The sequence below is a fragment of the Stomoxys calcitrans genome, chromosome 5, assembly GCF_963082655.1.
Source record: "Stomoxys calcitrans chromosome 5, idStoCalc2.1, whole genome shotgun sequence".
NCBI classification, from domain to species: Eukaryota; Metazoa; Arthropoda; class Insecta; order Diptera; family Muscidae; genus Stomoxys; species Stomoxys calcitrans.
The window spans coordinates 10363110-10384425 of record NC_081556.1 but is presented as its reverse complement, the minus strand read 5'-3'; the positions used below and the strand labels follow the sequence as shown (position 1 = coordinate 10384425).

Below are 21316 nucleotides of genomic sequence, written 5' to 3'. Positions count from 1 at the left end.
GGACATCAAGGCAAAGTAGCAAAATCATGCAAAATCCAACATCATCACATTTCACATACCGTGATTTGTTGCGAGCACAAGCAACAATAAAAAAAATCAAATACAACAAATCTAAAGCAAGAAGCAACAGTTAGTTGCATTACAGTAGAGAAAGCATGCCAAACCAAGCAGCTTGCTCCTCCTCCAACCAAAAACCTATGAATATTTATCCCTATACAATGGACCATGAAACACCAATCCCCTGACAAACATATCAAGCATCTATGGAATCAAACAGTACTTGAACCTAGTGTCAACCCCAACCCCATACCCATACTATTTCATATATATTCTTGCTGCCGCACCTCCCCAGCACCCCCGACAACAACATACTACAACCACATCGCTAGGTTGAGTATTGAATGAGTATGAGTTCTCATTATCATATACGCATTTGTAACAGTTATCAAAGTTAGCCGTAGTCACAAAAAAAAAAGGATGCCACTACCACTACCACCTTACGCCAAGCAGCTAAGTTAACAAATGTGCGCGCATCTACCATTTAGCACTTCACTTCGTGTCCATATCCTGCTGCCTGTTGCCTGTCCCCAACATCGGCTGGCTTTTCGTTTGTTTGTTGTTGTTGTTTGGTAGCTCTGGCTGGTTGGCTCTTTTATGCTGGCTCGAGAAGAGTATAAAAAGGCCACAGTTGCGAATGCTGTTCGTCAGTCCGCTGTGTGCGTTACGGGATTTTGTAACGTATTTTAGTTTTGAATTTTGTTTCGGAACAAAAATAATAACAAAATGAAAACTTTTAATAAAAAACAATAAAAACTGTGTAAATATTAAAAAAAAAAAATATAGAAAGAAAGTGAAATGAAAGAAAAGTGTTAAAGTTTATATATATATTAAAAATTGTCCTGCTTTAAATATAAGCAATAGAAAAATTAAAATAATTTTTAGAACAAGACAATCAATTAAATAGTAAGTTATGTAAATTTCTTTAAACACAAAAAAAAAAATATTAAAAAAAGAGATAGACTATACAAAAACCTAAAAAGTACTTTATAAGAAAACTACTTAGGCATACTAGAAAAAATTTCGCAAAGGGTAAACTAAAAATTGGAAAAGTTAAAAGTTTAATTTCTGATGTGGTCTAGTATTGAAAATTATTCTGGTAAATTATTGCAAAATATGTTTTTTTGAAAAAATTGCCTATAAAACTAAAATAAGAGAGTTAATGGATGCTACATGAAATATTCATTAAAATAAAATTATTGAGTTGGTTTGTTAATCCATTTGGTTACGAACTGATGTCGTGGTCTAGTTTTATCGAAAACGAGATATCGGTGGATTGTCAATGACATAGCCACCATCTTTATCATTGTGCAAAAAATCTCCCCCTTTTTGGAGGCTTGGTCAATTTTTCCCCATTTACTCGAAACTCCCATTTTTAGCCCTTTTTGAAAATTTTGGTAGATTTAGACGTAGTGCGAGAATTCCTAGAATATTTTATCAAAATTTTCTCTCTAAAAATTTTATAGAAAATTTTCTAAGCATTTTTTAGAGAATTTCATAGAAAATTTTGAAAAATTTGGTAAAAATATTTTTTTTTAGAAAATTTGGTTACAATTGTTTTTTGTTAGAAAATTTGTAAAAAAATATTTTTTTTAAGAAAATTTGGTAAAAATAATTTTTCTCAAAAATATTAAATTTTATTAGCATTTTTTAGAGATAGACAAAATTAATATTTCATAGAAAATATGGCAAAAATATTTTTTTTGAAAATTTTTTAATTCTTGAAAAATTTGGGAAAAATATTTTTTTTTAGAAAATTTGGGAAAAATATTTTTTTTTTAGAAAATTTGGTAACAATTTTTTTTTGTTAGAAAATTTCTAAAAAAATATTTTTTTTTGAAAATATGGCAAAAATAATTTTTCTCAAAAAAACAATACATTTTTTTAATTTCTATAACCAATTTTTTCGTCAGAAAAATTTTGTTAAAATTTAATTTCTATTTTAATTCTTCTCAAAATGTTTCCTTTAAAATAGTCAACATTTTATTTCTATAGAAATTTGACAAAATTTTATTTCCTAGAAAATTTTTATGGAAAATGTCAAAGTTTTATCTCATTAAAAATGATAAAATTAATTTTTTGGAAAATTTGATAAAAATATTTTTTATACCCTCCACCATAGGACGGGGTATACAATTTTCGTCATTCTGTTTATAACTCCTCGAAATATTCCTCTCAGACCCCATAAAGTATATATTCTTGATCGTCATGTTATTTTAAGTCAACCTAGCCATATCCGTCCGTCTGTCCGACCGGCCGTCTGTCTTTCGAAAGCACGCCAACTTTCGAAGCAGTAAAGCTAGCCACTTGAAATTTTTCACGAATACTTCTTATTAGTGTAGGTTGGTTTGGGATTCTAAATGGGCCATATCGGTCCATGTTTTCATAAAGCTCCCATATGAACCAATCTTGCATCTTGACTTCTTGAGTCACTAGAGGGCGCAATTCTTTTCTGATTTGGCTGAAATTTTGCATGAGGTGTTTTGTTATGATTTGCAACATCTGTGTTAAGTGTGGTTCAAATCGGTTCATTACCTGATATAGCTGTCACAAAAACCGATCTAGGGTCTTGACTTCTTGATCTTCTAGAGAGCGCGATTCCTATCTGATTTGGCTGAAATTTTGCATGAGGTGTTTTGTTATGACTTCCAACAACTTACTATGTATGGTTCAAATCGGTTCATAACCTGATATAGCTGCTATATAAGCCGATCTTAGATCTTGACTTCTTGAGCCACTAGAGAGCGCAATTCATATACGATTTGGCTGAAATTTTTCAAGAAGTGTTCTGTTATGACTTCCAACAATTGTGCCAAATATGGTTTTAATTGGTTCATAACCTGATATATCAGCCTCTAGAGGTCGCAATTATCATATCCAATTTGGCTGAAATTTTGTACAACGACTATAGCCTAATACAGCTGCCATATAAATCGATCGCCCTATTTTACTTCTTGAGCCCCTTAAGGTCGAAATTTTTATTCGAATTGAGCAATTTTTATTCAACTATTTATATAGAAAATTTGACCCCAATTTTTCCATATTTCGAAATAGCTGCCATATATAACGAACTCCTGATTTAATGTCTTGGGCCCATAAAAGGAGCATTTACAAACTGATTCCGCTGAAATTTGGCACAGTGAGCTGTGTTCGGCTCTTCGATATCCTTGTTCGATATGGCCCCAATCTTTCCATATTTCGAAATAACTGCCATATAGACCGATATCCCGATTTAAGGTTTTGGGTCCATAAAAGCTGCATCTACTATCCGAGTTTGCTGAAATTTGACGCACTAAGGAGTGCTGGGCCCTTCGACATCCGCGTTTAGTATGGCCTCCATTGGTCTATATTTAAATATAACTGCCAAATAGACCAATCTCACGATTTAAGGTCTTGGGCCCATAAAAATATCGAAACAATTACTTTTTGGGTTGCCCAAAAAGTAATTGGGGATTTTTCATATTGTCGGCGTTGACAAATTTTTTCGCAGCTTGTGACTCTGTAATTGCATTCTTTCTTCTGTCAGTTATCAGCTGTTACTTTTAGCTTGCTTTAGAAAAAAAGTGTAAAAAAAGTATATTTGATTAAAGTTAATTCTAAGTTTTATTAAAAATGCATTTACTTTTTGGGCAACCCAATATTTCGATATAGAAGCTGTGGGTTCAAAAATGATCCATTTTTTAACGGATTATGACTTAAAGTGGTTAACATACATATATGAATATATACCTAAGGTGGTGGGTATCCAAAGTTCGGCTCGATCGAGCTTAATGCCTTTTTACTGGTTAATAGACTAGCTGGCCCGCTGTGAATCGCTACTCCCTTAATTGTTTGTGGCCCCTTTTAACATGGTCCAAATTTTTAAATAAATTATATTCGTATTCAACTCCAAATACCTTTCACTAGAATCCCATATTATTCCGTTTGGTATACATGTCCATTTGGTGCACAATTTTGTGGTGGGAGATCCCCGATACTCCCTAATTATACTCTGTGGTATTGGGTATTATAAATTAGTGCATTTATTTGTAACACTCAGAAGGAGTGTTAGACCCATTGATAAGTATACCAATCGACTCAGAATCGCTTTCTGATTCGGTCTTGTCTGTCTGCCCGTCTCTCTGTTTGTCCATATTAATTAGTGAACAAAGTATAGGCATTTTTTTTAATCCAGACACGAAGCCTATAGAAACTGGAAAAAATTGGTTCAGATTTAGATGTAGCTTCCATATATATGTTCGTCCGATTTGGACTAATATTGCAATAATGTGATCATTTGTGAATTTCATAGGAATCTGTTCAGTTTTTTTTTTTTTTTTTTTTTTTTTGATAGAAATCGGTTCAGGTTTAGATATACTTTCGGTATACATACCCCTGTTCCTTAGTGGAATGTTCATGGGCAAAATTTGCAATTTTTGCAATTTGCAAATACATATATATCGCCCCATATGCACATATAGAGCCGTAGTTATTACAATTTTGAATATATTTGCCCCAAATTTGATATGGATTATCTTATAACCCATCTGAAAAGTTCCACCGAAGTCCATTAAATTCGGTTCAGAATAAAATGAAGCTCCCAATTTCCACTTAAAGTGTAGGTGTAGGGTATTATATAGTCGGTATTGTCCGAATTTTGCCTTTTCTTACTTGTTTTTTATAAAAGTTTCGTATTCTACTCTCAAATACCTTTCGTTTGAGTCCCATATTGTCCCGTTCGTTGAACATATCCATTTGGGTTGAAGCGACCCGCCTGGGAATAGACCACAACATTTATGAATCAAGTAAGATCGACCTACAAGGCCGTTTGGGGTTGATTTTTGGATTGGGGCATAACTTGACCCCAAATTTTTGTATAAGTCTCGTGTTATACTTCCAATAAACTTTCATTAGACACCCATATTTCACAATCGGTAAACATGCATTTTTTTGTCAGTTTTCAGGGTGGTGCGGGCCTCCAGAAAAATGAGGTCGAATTGCTGCATGTATCACGTTCGTACTGTACTCTTAAATACCTTTTGTTTGATACCCATATCGTTCTAATCGGTGGACATGTTTGTTTGGGTGGATTTTGGAGTAGGACGTCTCACGTCGACCCCAAAGTTTTATACCAATTTCGTCCCACGCTTATTTTACCCCAAGGTTTTATACCAATTTTGTGTTTTTAAATAACCATAAAGAGGCTTGCAAAATTTCGTTTAAAGCATTGCACCCATCTTTGAGATCTGACGTTTTGAAAATTGTGGTTAGGGAAGGGGTCCGCCCCCTTCGAGGTGTAAAAACTCGAGACCAAAGTCTACCATCTGTGAAAATTTCATGAAAATCGGTTGACCCGTTTTGCGCAACTATTTCACCATCTCTGTGGTACAGGGTATTATAACTTTGTGCATTTGTTTGCAACGCTAAGAAGGAGAAGAGCTGGACCCTTCGATAAGTATATCGATCGGCTTTGGATCACTACCTGATTCGATTTAGGTTTTATTTCTGTAGAAATTTTAGTCAAAATTTTATTTCTATGGAAAAATTTGACAAAATTTTATTTCCATAGAAAATTTTGTCACAATTTTTTTCCATAGAAAATTTTGTCAAAATTTTATTGTTGTATTGTAAAATTTAATGATCTCGCCCTAACAGGCAAAAAACTTGAAAAATGATTTTATTGTTATGTGAAATTTTGTCAAAATTTCATTTCTATGGAAAATTTTGTCAAAATTTTATTTCTATGGAAAATTTTGTCAACATTTTATTTCTATAGAAATTTTTGTCAAAATTTTATTTCATTGAGAATGTCAATATCGAATTCGTGTCATTGAAGATCTGTTCTACTCCCTTCTACTTTTCTTTGGACTCCTATATTGAAGTGGCTGAATATGTCGGGTTTGGGGTGTATTGGGTTGCCCAAAAAGTAATTGCGGATTTTTCATATAGTCGGCGTTGACAAATTTTTTCAGTTGTCAGCTGCTACTTTTAGCTTGCTTTAGAAAAAAAGTGTAAAAAAAGTATATTTGATTAAAGTTCATTCTAAGTTTTATTAAAAATGCATTTACTTTCATTTAAAAAATCCCCAATTACTTTTTGGGCAACCCAATATTTTGAGAGTGAGCAATCCACCCAGATACTTGGCTCTTAAAGTAAATATAAGCTTTGTGCTATTCTCTCAAAAACTTTTTAAATAGCCCCATATGGTCATTGTCGGTACATAAATCCTGTTTCATTTGAGCCCTATATTGTCGTGATTGGTCTATATATCCATTTACGGGAGGTTCTTTTTGACGTAGGGATGGTATCTCAGACATTTCACTCAGGCATTTTTTTACAATCGTGCTCTACTCCCAAATACCTTATTTAAGCCCAAAATTGCCATGGTCGATTAATATGTACGGGTTGAAGGGGTTTTTGGGGCTGGCACTCCGCTACTTTGCCCTAAAAATAGGTATTTAATGCGTTCTTTACTCCCAAAAACCTTTCATTTAGGCCCCATATTGATATGTTTGGGAAATAAGTTCAGTTAAAGGGGTGCTTTAGGATTTACACACAAACACTTGGCCCCAAAACTGTATTATTTTTCTACTCTCAAATGCCTTTCATTTGAGTCCCAAATTGTCATGATGGGCCACCTATTTGAGGTGATTTATGGAGGTTAAGCGCCACCTAGATACCTTACCACCCATTTTGGGGTGGGGAAACCACCCATTACATGGATTTAACTTTTTCGCGATATTCGTAATCCACTCCCGAATTCCTTTCATTGGAGTCCCATATTGATATGAAAGTTCAATATGTTCGTTTGGGGGAGTTTTGAGGTAGGGGCGGCCCGCTGGGTACTTAAACTCAAATTTTAATACAATATTCGTTTTCTGGTCTCCAATATCTATCATTTGATACCCTTATTGTGCCCATCGGACCACTTTCGGATATGGGGGGCATTTTTGGGATAAGGGTGAGGGTCCGCCTCCACCTGATATCTAAATATTATATAGCTTTTGTTTCCTTCCAGACAAACTTACACAATCTATGAACATTTTAAGAAAATCGGTTCAGCCAAGTATCATATAGTCATAAAGGATCTAATGGCGTTTTCGAGGGGTGGCGTGACCCCTATACTTCGATCTGATTTTGTATGCCAGAATCGAAATCTACTCCCGAATACCTTGACATGAACGTCCTATATGTCTGTTTGGGGGAGTTTTGGGGTTGGGCGGCCCGATTGGTATTTAGGCTCAAATTGTAATACCATATTCGTATTCTACTCTCCATTACCTTTCATTTGATACCTATATTGTCCCGATCGGTTCACTTTTGATTTTGGGTTGTGTTTTCAGCATAAGGGGGAGGGTCCGCTCCCCTTACGATACCGAAAAATTATATAGCCTATGTTTGCTTCCAAACCAACTTACACACCACACCGTTTGTCAGTCTATACGGAACAAACAAACCGAGTCCCATACATCCGTGATTGGCTAATGTGCACATTTTGGGCGTTTTTGTGGGGGTGGGGTGACCTCCTATACATCGACATGAATTTGTATGCCAGATTCTTTATCTACTCCCGCATACTTTTCATTTGATACCCATATTGTCCTTATCGGTCCACTTTGGATTTTGGGTGGTGTTTTTGGGGTAACGGTGGAGGGTCCGCTCACATCCGTTATCAATAAAGTATAAAGCCTATTCCTGCTTCCTGGCCATATTCGTATTCTACTCCCGAATGCCTTTCATTTGAGTCCCGAATACCTTTCATTGTCATGATCGACAAATAAACCTATTTTAAGGGGTTTTGAGGCTGGGGCAGCCCCCAGGTACTTGGACCCAACTTTTATTGTATTATTCGTTATCTACTCTTGAATACCTTTCATTTGAATCCCATATTGTCCCGATCGGCCCACTTTTATTTTTGGGTAGTACTTTTGGGGTAAGGGGGAGGGTCCGCCCCCTCCCGATATCAACACACAATCTGTGAAAATTTCATGAGTCTATTCGGAACAAACAAACAAACACAAATTGAATTTTATATATAAGATGTTGTCAAGATCTTATTTTATGAAATTTTTTTAATTGTCAAAAGTTTATTTCTATAAAAAATGTCTTAAAATCTATTTCCCATAGAAAAGTTTGTTGATTAATTGATGAATTTCCCTTATCTATGTTACTAGAGTTTTCAAATCTGACCGATTTATTTGCTAATGTGAGTGACCTAAAAAACCCCCTCAACAATTAATTGTACAAAAGTACAAGAATGCAATTAAAATTCCCAAACATTTATTTTCAAATATCAACAATAAAACCTTATAAACAAACATAAAAGTGTGTGTGTGTGTGTGCCCGATCTTGGCACTTGCCATATAATTTGTTATTATTGTTTAATTTTCCAAAACCAAAGGAAAAAGTACACAAATCATATACCAGCTCTGTAGATTTTTTATTTAAGATTTCTTTCACATTCCCAGCCAGTAGAATGGAACTCTTGGAAGAAAGATTAATCGCTTTGAAAATTGAGTATTATTGTTTCTATCAATTAACTATCTAATAATATTCGCACGTTTTGGCCAGCGTGAAAAAAGAAAACCAAAATCTATTAAATGTCTGCAAAAAAATCGATCGAGTGAATTGCGTCTTTGCAAAGACATGCCGGGGAAAAACAAAAATTTTGATTATCATGTTTTTTGAATCAGATGAGTTATTTAGCCGCGGAGGCTAAATAACTCATTTGCAGTTAACGCATTTTGTTTGATGGTTGCGATTGTGCTTGTACAGGCTCGTGCCTCATGTTAATTATTTAATTAACTGAATGAGTGGGCAAGCAATGAAAAAAAATCGATAACTATTCCTACTGGCGCCATCTACTGCAGCGAACTAACAGTGAAATGACATTTTGATATAATTTTTTATAGAAACTAAATTTAATATAGAAGTAAAATTTTGATAAAATTTTGAAAAAAATTTTGTATGGAAATAAAAGTTTTTTAATATATTTTATTGTTTCGACAATTGGTCCGTTAAAACAAATAATTGATGTTTCCTTAATTATTTTTTAATATTTCGTCAAAATTTTTATCAAGGCTAGGCCAATTACCTTGAAATTTTCACAGATTGTGTAGGTTAGTCTGGAAGGAAACATAAGTTATTTAATTTTTTGATATTGGGAGGGGGCGGGCCCTCCCCCTTACCCCAAAAGTACTAGCCAAAAATAAAAGTGGACCGATGGGGACAATATGGGTCTCAAATGAAAGGCAATCAGGAGTAGAGTACGAATTTCATATTAACAAGTAACAGCGTGCTAAGTTCGGCCGGGCTGAATCTTATATACCCTCCACCATGAATAAATTTGTCGAGTTCTTTTCCCGGTATCCGTGTTGTGCTGTTTCAGACTATAGACCGATTCAGACCATATTTGACACGTATGTTGAAGGAATGAAGAAACCGTTGCACAAAATTTCAGCCAAATCGGATAATAATTGCGCCCTCTATAGGCTCAAGAAGTCAAGATCCCAGATCGGTTTATATGACAGCTATATACAGTTGTTGGAAGTCATAACAAAAGATGTCATGCCAATTTTCAGCCAAATCGGATAGGAATTGCGCCCTCTAGAGGCTCAATATGTAAACTTGGGAGATCGATTTAAATGGAAGCTGTATCGGGCTATAGACCGATTCGGAATGCAATTGACACGTACGTCGGAGGTTATGGGAGAAGCCGTTGTTCATTTCAGCCAAATTGGAAATAATTACGCCTTCTAGAGGCTCAACAAGTCAAGATCCCAGATCGGTTTATATGACAGCTATATCAGATTATGAACCGATTTAAACCATACTTTGCACAGTTGTTAGAAGTCATAACAATACACCTCATGCAAAATTTCAGCCAAATGGAATAGTATTTGATCCCTCTAGAGGCTCAAGAAATCAAGACCCCAGATCGGTTTGTATGACAGCTATATCAGGTTGTGAACCGATTTCCACCATACTTAGCACAGTTGTTGGAAGTCATAACAAATTTCAGCCAAATAGAGGCTCAAGGAGTCAAGATCCAATACCGGTTTATATGGTAGCTATATCAAAACATGGACCGATATAGCCCATTTACAATCCCAACCGACCTACACTAATAAGAAGTATTTGTGCAAAATTTCAAGAGGCTAGCTTACTCCTTCGAAAGTTAGCGTGCTTTCAACAGACAAACGTACATGCCTAGATCGCCATAAAATGTCATGTCGATCAAGAATATATATTCTTATGGGGTCTTAGACGAATATTTCGAGGAGTTACAAACAGAATGACGAAATTAGTATACCCCCATCTTATGGTGGAGGGTATAAAAATTGGGTCCAAGTAAGGGCTGCCCCAACCCCAAACCCCTAAAATAATTTTATTGGAGATCATGACAATATGGGACTCAAATGAAAGGCGTTCGGGTGGACCAATGAGGACAATATGGGTATCAAAAGTAGTTCCCTGGAAGTCGCCCTAACCCCAAAATTACTACAAGCAGACAAATTGAACGTTCCTATCAATATAGGGCTCAAACGAAAGGTATTCGGAAGTATATTACGAATCTGGCACACAAAATCAGGTCGAAGTATAGGAGGTCACCCCACCCTCCAAAAAAAGCCCTCAATGGGCATATTAGCCAATCACAACTACATATATGGGACACGATTTGTTTGTTTGTTCCGTATAGACTCAAAAAGAGCAGAACCGATTTTCCCGAAGTTTTCAGATTGTCTAGGTTGGTCTGGAAGGAAACATAGGCCATATAATTTTTCGACATCGGAAGAGGGGCGCATCCTCCCCCCTTACCCCAAAAACAGCGCCTAAAATAAAAAGTGAGCCGATCGGAACAATATGAGTATGAATATGGGATGAAGGGTATTGGAGAGTAGAATACGAATATGGTATTAAAAATTGAATCTAAGTACCTAGAGGGCCGCCCCAGCCCCAAAACTCTCCCAAACTGACTGATGTTAAAAAAAGTCCATGTAATGTGAGATGTTCCCACCCCCAAATGGCCATATTAGCCGATCATTGCTTTATTCGACTCAAATGAAAGGTTTTTGGGAGTAAAGAACTTTAAGGGCCAAGTGTCTGGGTGGACACCTTACTCCCAAAATACACCCCAAATCGAACATATTTTTTACCCATAGGAGTCCAATGAAAGTTATAAGGGAATATACCAAAAATTGACCATAAATATTTCATTAAAGAACATATCACATATCAATGGGTCCTTTCCGGTTCAACTTTAAGCTCAATGATAAAGGACCTCCTTTTTACATGACTTCCATGCATGGCATAGTACCTCAGAAATGTCGCCAACATAAGGAGAGGTTAACCACCACTTAAAGAAGGGCTGCGGAGCGGGCGCCGTTCGGCTCGTTAATAATAAAATTAAAAATAAACTTTTCACGAAATTTCTATAGAAATAAAATTTAGACAAAAATTCCAAAGAAATAAAATTTTGACAAAAATTCCAAAGAAATAAAATTTTGACAAAATTTGAACAAAACTTTCTATAGAAATAGAAATTTTGTATACACTCAAAAAATATTCGTTTCACATAAAGTAAATTTTCGACAAGTAAATTTCTTTTGCGAAAAACATTGGACTTTGTTTACAATGAAAGTACATGTTTTTGCGATAAATTATTGCCAGATGTTGTGGTTAAATATAAAGTTTTTTTTTTATCCTGACAATACCTTTCGTTCTTGATCTATATACGAATATTTGTAAGGAACATATCATGGCAGTCCTGACGACAGATGTTCTACATGCACTAGCTATTTATCCAGAACTTCTTTTCCGAATATATGCCATTTTCATACAAATGTCATAGCTCTCCCCTATATAGTACTTAAAAAAACACAGCTATTGTGTGTCAATATAATTTGTTTTTCGTTTCTCATTGATTGATCTTATGCCAGCTACATGGCCTTGTCAAGGTTGCGAAATCTAAAGCGGCTACCATATTTTTTGCCCCAGGGAATCCGTAATTTTATGCCATTAAAAACGTCTTAGCCAGAATTCGAAATAGGTTGCTGAATTGCTGTATCTCATTCCATACACCTAGGATTGCCTTACTTGCAAACATATTAAGCATACGTTGATGCCAAATACTTGTTTTTTATTTATAAGACTCCTTGAAATTACTTAAAAATTATTTTAATTTTGAAGAACATGTTTAAATTATCACAAATATTCAGCGAGGGTGAAAGCTGGCCGCTGATAAGGCCCTTATTTGAAGAAATAAGGCCCCAGTAGATCATAAAACCCATAACATAACTTAAACGCCAGAGGTCAGTAAAAATTGAGAAAACATTTTTCAAATAAAACGTCGAGTTCAGCAAAGACTTCGTTTCCACCTAATCCGTTGGCCAGAACTGTAATCAGGCATGACTTTTTTAATCAGAGAAATTGTCTCTCCTCTCCCCAAACATAACATAACAGCAATAACCTTGTTGAGATGGGAGAATGTATTGTTTTTGTCATTTGATTGATTTAATAGTGTTTACATTAGCAAAGATATTCTATCGGAAGGGAGACAAAATGGTCTCTCTCTGTCTTTGAAAAGAAGCAGTATGCAGTGTTGCGGTTCTTGTTAGGTAAAACAACTAAGAGATAGCACGCTCTTAGATCGATCGAATTTTATATACCCTCCACCGTGGATAGCATTTGTAGAGTCCTTTGCGCGGTATCTCTTTTTAGGCAAACAAAGAATAATGAATAAGAACTGATATGCTATAGGAGCTATATCAAGTTGTAGTCCGATTGAATGCTGAACATTGAAGAAGTCATTGTGAAATATTTCAGTCCATTCGAATAAGAATTGCGCCTTGTAGGGTAAGGTAAGAAGCAATAGCGGATAGCGCTCACCATTCACAGTTACGTTACGATTCGCATCGTCTTTGAAGATGTACGGTCCAATGATGCCGCCAGCCCATAAACCGCACCAAACTGTGAATTTTGCTGGATGCATTGGTGGCTTTTGCAATGCTTCTGGCTGATCTTCACTCCAAAATCGACAATTCTGCTTATTTACGTACCCATTGAGCCAAAAATGAGCTTCGACGCTAAACAGCCCTCTTCAATTTGGCAGAAATCGGTTCAGATTTGGATATAGCTGCCATATATATCGATTTCTCAATTTAAAGTCTTGGCCCCATAAAATGCATATTTTCAATCTGATTTCGCTCATATTTGACACAGTCGCTTTTGTTAGGCTTTTCAACATCCGTGTCGTATATGGTTCAGATCGGTCTATAATTGGATATGGCTACCAAAAAGATCAATATTTTGCTCTACAAAATTGAACAATGTGACTTGTACTTATTACAGCAGTCAATATCCGTGTCGAATTTGGCCCAAATCGGACCATATTTCGATAAAGCTGCTATGTGGGCATAAATTAAGCATTTTTCACCGGATTATGGCGAAACGTGGTGTACATATATACCCGAGGTGGTGGGTATGCAAAGTTTGGTCCGGCCGAACTTAACGCCTTTTTACTTGTTAGTCTGTAGCACATTTAGTAGGTTTTGGTCAGGTTTGGGGGGAAATAATTTTCTTGAGTGGCAACACTGGCAGCGTGACATTTTTAATACAAAAATATTTGTTTTCTGTAAGGCCTCTCATGTTACCCTACTGTTTGTATTTTCAAAAACACTAACACACAATGAGATTTTAGCGTTTTTTTGCTACCTACCACTCCAAAATGCAGACAAACAAACACAAATCTTGAAAATACAATTAAAAATCCATTTGAGATCTAATCGCCTCTTAAGCTGACAATAGAGGAGTTTTACTTGAAACTGGTTATGGGTGATTTAAATCTGTCACCATACATACAAAAGATTAATGCTTTCAATTTGTCATTTGGCGCCAGTGGCAGCAAATTTTGGCATTGGCGGCAAAAACCAAAAAACACGCGCGCAATTGGTAAAATATTTTTTTAATTGTTTTGAATTATTTATGGCAAATTTATTAACAAAACAATACAAGTCGCCATTTATTCGACAACAAAAGGATTATTAATTTTTTTGTAACACATAAATTGCAAATTGTGTCTGTGTGTGTGTGTGTTTCTTTTCCATTGATTTTATCACAGTTCAACGTTAGCGTATTAAAAATATTTAAGTTTTTAAACATAAAGCTGGCCGAGCGGGAGAAATTTTTACGATCTACGTCGTAGTTTTTGATTTTAATTACATGACGACATCATGTTTGAGGCTAAGGGTTAATCAGGATAACATCCGCCAAGCACTGTGTTTGTGCCTATGTGGTACATGAATTGCCCATTTGTATGGGCGACTTTTAAAGGTCAGTTGCACATTCAGTGTTGTGGATATTTATTTTAAAATGCAAAGCCGCTATTGGCCATTATTTACTCAATGACCTAGACATTGGAGGTGTAGGCGAATAGCTATAGAGGCTGCTGCTGCAGCCAGCAATAATATTGCCTACCATGGGCCATGGTCATGGTCAAAATGTCTACCCCCTTCAAAAAAAAGGATAACATGAAAGTAATTTTACGCATGGGCATTAATTAAAACTGGTTCAAACAATTACCAATAGGTTAATAGTGCGATATTAAAAAACTCACACACACAGTCACATTCGAATGTTTATAACATTTTTAAGAAATTAGGCAGGCTTTAAAATCAATTTTTCAAAAATAATAGGAAAATCTTAAAAACAACTTAGAGAGAGAGAGAGATTGCCTCCGGGCTCGGCAATCAAAAGGTGGTCCCGTATCATTGAGCTTAAAATTGTATCGGTTTTCTGAAAAAGGCAGAGAATACTATCGATAGAGTTAGGTTAGGTTATAGTGGCAGTACGAACAGAAAGATTTTGTCTTTTGTAATACAACAGTAGCGATAGACCAAGGTCTCTTGGGGGAAATTAATAAAGCTTTATTTGTAGCGTTCCAGGTCTTTAGCATCGCATTAACCAGTGAACTGCAAGCGGTGGTAATTTTCTGATTTGCGGTATACTCATAAAAATGCGGTGTTAGTATCTATCGCCACCGCAATTGATGCGGTGTTATGCTTAGCACACTGATATGAGTGGTAATCGTATGAATACTCGTACTTTTTTTCATGCTTCGTCTACCACGGTTCTCAACATCGTCTTTGTCCATGGCTTCGTTATGAAGTGAAGTAAGACAAGAATAAAAACACCGCATCAACAAAACACTTTGACTCGAATCATATTTGCGGTATTGCTTTTTGAACGATGAGAATGTCCACTGGTTTTAAGAAAAAAATATTTTAATACTCCTAATATCAAATTTCGTTCCTGAATAAAAATGTTCATAATTTTTTTCAAACTATTTATACCAACCACCGAAGGATGGGGGTATATTCATTTTGTCATTCTCTTTGCAACACATCGAAATATCCATTTCCGAGCCTATTCTTGATCGTCGTAAGAATCTAAGACGATCTAGCCTTTCCGTCCGTCTGTCTGTTGAAATCACGCTACAGTCTTTAAAAATTGAGATATTGAGCTGAAACTTTGCACAGATTCTTATTTGTCCATAAGCAGGTTAAGTTCGAAGATGGGCTATATCGGACTATATCTTGATATAGCCCCCATATAGACCGATCCGCCGATTTAAGGTTTTAGGACCTCAAGAACCACATTTATTATTCGATTTTGCTGAAATTTGGGACAATGTTAGGCCCTACGATATCCCCCTTCAATTTGGCCCAGATCGGTCCAGATTTGGATAAAGCTGCCATATAGACCGATCTCTCGATTTAAGGTTTTGGGACCATAAAAGCCTCATTTATTGTCCGATTTCTTCGAAATTTGGCACAGTGAGCTTTGCTAGGATTTTTGATACATTTTTGCAATTTGGCCCAGATCAGTTCAGATTTGGATATAGCTGCCATATAGACCGATCACTCGATGTATGGTTTTTAACCCATAAAAGGCGCATTTATTGTGCGATTTCGCCAAATTTTGGGATAGTGAGTTGTGTTAGGCGTTTCGACATCCGTGTCGTATATGGTTCAGATCAGTAAATATTCGGAAATAGCTACCAAAAAGACCAATATGGGGCCATAAATTATGCATTTTTCACCGGATTATGGCGAAAAGTGATTTACATATATACCCGAGGTGGTGGGTATCCAACAGCGATGTTTACGTTGTTTTTAGCAACACTCATCATACCACCGCATATACAAGAGATTCATGGGCATTTGTATTTACGGTGGTAATTTTAACTCAAGCGTCGCTCGTTTGCTTCGTAATCGGAAGCTTGTTTCCTTTCCCTGGGGAAAGGGTAATAAAACTACCCTTCCCCTTGGGAAACGGTAATAAAACTACCCTTCCTCTGGGAAAAGGGTAATAAAACTACTTTTCCCCTAGGGAAAGGGTAATAAAACTATCCTTCTCCTGGGGAAAAGGAAATAAAACTACCCTTCCCCCGCAAATACGATACTCGCTGTAAATCTCTGCCTTTAACCCACTTTACGGGGATGGCCAAAAAAACTGTCAAAGTGAAGTCGGCTATTCCACAATTCACCTCTATGTAAATAGCACCGTAAACCGTCCGGTCATGATATTAGCTGCTTGCGAATTCTTGCGAAATGTATTGAGAAGATCTCTAATATACGTGTCTAATATGTTCAAGAAGGCCGCCAAAGTAAAAACGCCTAACCCCAAATTCCCTCTTTATTGACAAGCAATTGGCTGCCTGGGTCGAGAAGCTTTCGTATACGCGTCCAATAGTCGCACCAATATCTTTTACCCAAACGACGAAAAAAAGTTTTCCCATAACTACTCAAGAAGGCTCATGCCATGAGGTTTGCTGACGAATCAAGCTCCATCTCACCATCAAGCGTGGCAGCAGATAGTACGGTCTTAAGCGATATTTGAAATAAAAACATAACGGTGTTATTCAAAACTTAATGTAGATTAGAAATTGGTTTATTTTACAGATTTCCTTTATAGTACTGTCAAATAACCCTATTTTAAGGCTTTATTAAGTCTTGTGAATAAGGCCGTTACGGCCTAATGTTGCTATGGATATTTTAATTAGTAATCGTTGCTTATTGCATGTTGCATGTACCCATGTGTTTACCTTTGGCCTTGTCGAATAGCCTCCATTTTACAATTTTGGAAAATATTCCTTAGGGAATCTATGAAATGCATACATTGTTAAAAAGATTCATTATGCAAGCGTTGTGAAGGCCATAAAAACAAAAACGGACATTCATTCATGCTTGAACATGGGTGAAGAGAAACATTGTATATTTTTATAATCCACTTTATTTCTGATTCATTTCTATAATTCCTAAACACTCTTATCTTATTATCTCATTACAGTTGCTTTGGTCAGTCACATGATATCCGGAATGGGTAGAAAATGCCAATTTTTAAAATGTAATAATTTCAAATATTAAAAACAATAACCTATTGAACATGTGACGGCGGTTGTGGCTTTCATGAAATGACAATGCTGAACTTTAACTGACAAAATTTGATATTTAACACACTCAAGAGAAATAACAACAAACAACGCCACACACACACACAAACACTTGTTGGGAGAAGCTTTAGCCTGGCAGGTAGACAGACAGCTAGATAGATAGATAGAGAGAGAGAGAGAGAGTGAGCGAAATAGAAAGAGAGCGGCTTGGCATGACAAAACATTTCAATTTAATGCGAGTGACATTAAACGTGTATTAAACCATATTAAAATAATAACACAATAAACATCCATCCATCCATTCATTCATGCACTCAAACAACCGACCAAAGTAAAGCCCAAACCTATCAATCAATCAATCACACGAAAAAACCGCAACAATAATTCACAACTGCCCTAGTAAATCCGCTAAAAACTAACCTGTTGACAACTACTATTGCCAACCATAATTCATCAGACAGGCTGTAGCAATAACAACAAGAACCACAGTTAGAATAACAATAACCACAACTATAGTAAATACATAGCACTACACAGGGGAATAATACCTCGCTTACATACATACCATGGAACGTTCAAAGAAGAACAACAGCAGCAGTTGTGAATTCGCAAATAATTTAGCCACAAATGCATCAACGACAACCACAGCCACAAATAATACCACCACAACAACTCCTTGGAGTAATAACAAAGAATCACCTCCAAACGAAGATGATTCCAATGAAGATGATACAGATAATGCAACACCGGCCAAAGTCACAGATCCCCTGGCGCCAAAATTAACCAACAATGAGGTAAATCATAAGCAATGAAAAGCATTGTAATTTTTTAAAACGTTTTATTTTAATGAAAAAACAAGAAAAGAACAAATATAATAAGACCCATCACCGAAGGTATATTCATTTTCTCATTCCGTTTGCAACACATTGAAATATCCGTTTCCGACCCTATAAAGTATATATAATCTTGAACGACGATCTAGTCACAAATTTTTAAAGACTGGCGCATTTATTGTCCGATTTCGCTGAAATTTGGGACATTGAGTTTTGTTAGGCCCATCGACATCCATCTTCAATTTGGCCCAGATCAGTTCAGATTTGGATATAGCTGCCATATAGACGGATCTCTCGATTTAAGGTTTTGGGCCTATAAAAGGCGCATTTATTGTCCGAGTTCGCCGAAATTTGGGACAGTGAGTTTTGTTAGGCCCATCGACATCATTCTTCAATTTGGCCCAGATCGGCTCAGACTTGGATATAGCTGCCATATAGTCCGATCTCTCGATTTAAGGTCTTAGGCCTATAAAAGGCGCATTTTTTGTCCGTTTTCGCTGAAATTTAGGACAGTGAGTTGAGTTTGGCCCCTCGATATCCTTCTTGAAGATGGCTAAGGTCTGTCCAGATTTGGATATAGCTGTCATATAGGCCGATTTCTTGATTTAAGGTCTTGGCTCCATAAAAGGTGCGTTTGTTATCTGATTTTGCTGAAATTTGACATTGTGACTTATGTTAGACTTTTTGACATTCGTGTCCTATATGGTTCAGATCGGTCTATATTTGGATAAAGCTGCCAAAAAGACCCATATTGAGCCAAAATTGAACAGTGTCTTGTACTCAATGTTCGTGACGAATTTGGTCCAAATCGGAACATATATGGATATAATTAAATAATTAAAGTCTTTCTTCCAAATTTCAGCCAAAGCGGATGAAAATTTAGGCTACTAGGGGCTCAAGAAGTCAAATCGGGGGATCGTTTATATGGGGGCTATGTCTGTTTGTAAACCGATTCGGACCCTACTTGGCATGGATGTTGGAAGTCATAACTCAAGTCTTTGTTCCGAATTTCAGCCAATTCAAGTGGAAATTCGGGCTTCTAAAGGCTCAAAAAATCAAATCCAGGGATCGGTTTATATGGAGGCTATATCTGTTTATAGACCGATTTGGATCTTACTTGAAATGGGTGTTGGAAGTCATAACCCAAGTCTTTTTTCCAAATTTCAGCCGAAGCGGGTGAAAATTGAGGCTTTTAAGAGCTCAAGAAGTCAAATCGGATGATCGGTTTATATGGAGGCTATATCTGTTTATAGACCGATGCGGAACATTCTTGGCATGCATGTTAGAAGACATTACTCAAGTCTTTATTCCAAATTTCAGCTAAATCGAATGCAAATTGAGGCTTCTAAGGTCTCAAGAAGACAAATCCGGGTATCCGTTTACATGGGAGCTATAACTGTTAAAAGACCAATACGGACAAACATTTTTTCAGTGCAGAGTTCCGTAAATCCATAGTTAGATAACTCCGTCTCTGGGGCTTCCTTTGCAAATTGCAAATTTTGCCCATGAACATTCCAATAAGGAACAGGGGCAAACTTCTCACATATCAATGAGTGCAGTCCGATTCAAGTTTTAAGCTCAGTGATAAGGGGCCTCCTTTCTACAGCCGAGTCCGAATGGCGTGCCGTAGTGCTACACCTCTTTGGAGAGAAGTTTTACATGGCATAGTACCTCACAAATGATGCCAGCATAAGGAGGGGAAAACCACCGCAGAAAATTTTTTCTGATGGTCTTGCCAGGATTCGAACCCAGGAGTTCAGCGTCATAGGCGGACATGCTAACCTCTGCGCTACGGTGGCCTTCAAACTCATTGTTCCTAAGTTCCAGTTTCTCTATGAACTCCGCTGTACTCTATAAAAAATGCTTTCTCTGCAAGAGCCTCAGAATTCTCTCCGTTGTCTTGGCAAACAAAAATAGTCTAATCAATCATTTTCTTTTCATGGCCTTCTTACAAAGTGGTCTAAATCTTTGTTTCGCTATGTTCGAACACTATTTGTTCTACTTTTTTCAACAGAAAAGATGTTGCCTTATCAAAAATATTGAAAATTTTCTTCTTTTCTTGCCATCGATTTTTTCCTATGTAGTTGTAAAGAACAAACTTCTTTCAATTTCCTTTTCCGGTTTAATTTAATTTAAACAAAGAAAAAAATGTTACTATGTACTTTAATATCTCATTTGTTCCGTAATTTTTTTTTTCTTTCTTTTTACAGCGTGTCTTAGTTGTGTCGGTAACAGAAAGACGACGCGAAACATGGGGTCAAAAAGCCGAATTTTTATTGGCCGTTATTGGTTTTGCCGTCGATTTGGGCAATGTGTGGCGATTTCCCTACATCTGTTATCAGAATGGTGGTGGAGCTTTTCTGATACCTTATTGCATAATGTTGATATTTGGTGGATTACCTCTCTTCTATATGGAATTGGCATTGGGACAGTTTCATCGTTGCGGATGCTTAAGCATTTGGAAGAGAATATGCCCAGCTTTAAAAGGTAAGTAAGCAAGTGGGAAAAAACAAGTTTAAAATTAAATTCAAAACGAGAGATGGGCTAAGGAAAGCTGTTTAAGGTAAGAGAGGCGTATGTGAGTAATGAATAATAGCAGCAAGCAACTGTTGTTTATTATTTGCCCATGAGATCCTTGATATGGAGGAGGAGGAGAAACTGCTAACCTTTATGGCATTGATTTTTAATCAAAGGCCTAGTGACTTTTTTTCTTGCTCCACATTCATCTGCCTTATGTTATCCATTGATTGGTGGCTTGGCTTTCATTGACTACCATCATTCCACCTGATTTATAGCTTATGATGCTAATAAGATACCTTAGTGCTCGAGGCAGCATTTACTTGGTGCCAGCACCTAAGTTGTCTTGTCAAACGTTCAGTTGTTATGTACCTCTGCTTACTACCTTTTGTTAAATGTTGCGGCACATTTGTCGGCCTTTTGTCTTTTGCCTCAGTCCCTCCCCACTTACTTTGTGGGAAACACAAAAAATGTTGAC

General features: G+C 36.5%; 1 protein-coding gene across 3 annotated transcripts in view; it reads left to right on the top strand.

Annotated features, from left to right (window-relative positions):
* LOC106081253 (sodium-dependent serotonin transporter) overlaps positions 1 to 21316 on the top strand; it is a 44014-nt gene that overhangs the window by 2966 nt on the left and 19732 nt on the right. For 2 of the 3 annotated variants that reach the window (XM_013243093.2, XM_059369047.1), the window contains exons 2-3: positions 17386 to 18282; positions 20532 to 20808. In XM_013243093.2, coding sequence (XP_013098547.1) covers positions 18055 to 18282; positions 20532 to 20808 — 505 coding nt within the window. In that variant the 5' untranslated portion in view covers positions 17386 to 18054. Of the gene's footprint in view, positions 1 to 876; positions 964 to 17385; positions 18283 to 20531; positions 20809 to 21316 lie in introns of those variants that run through there. The other variant, XM_013243092.2, reaches the window with a different exon arrangement.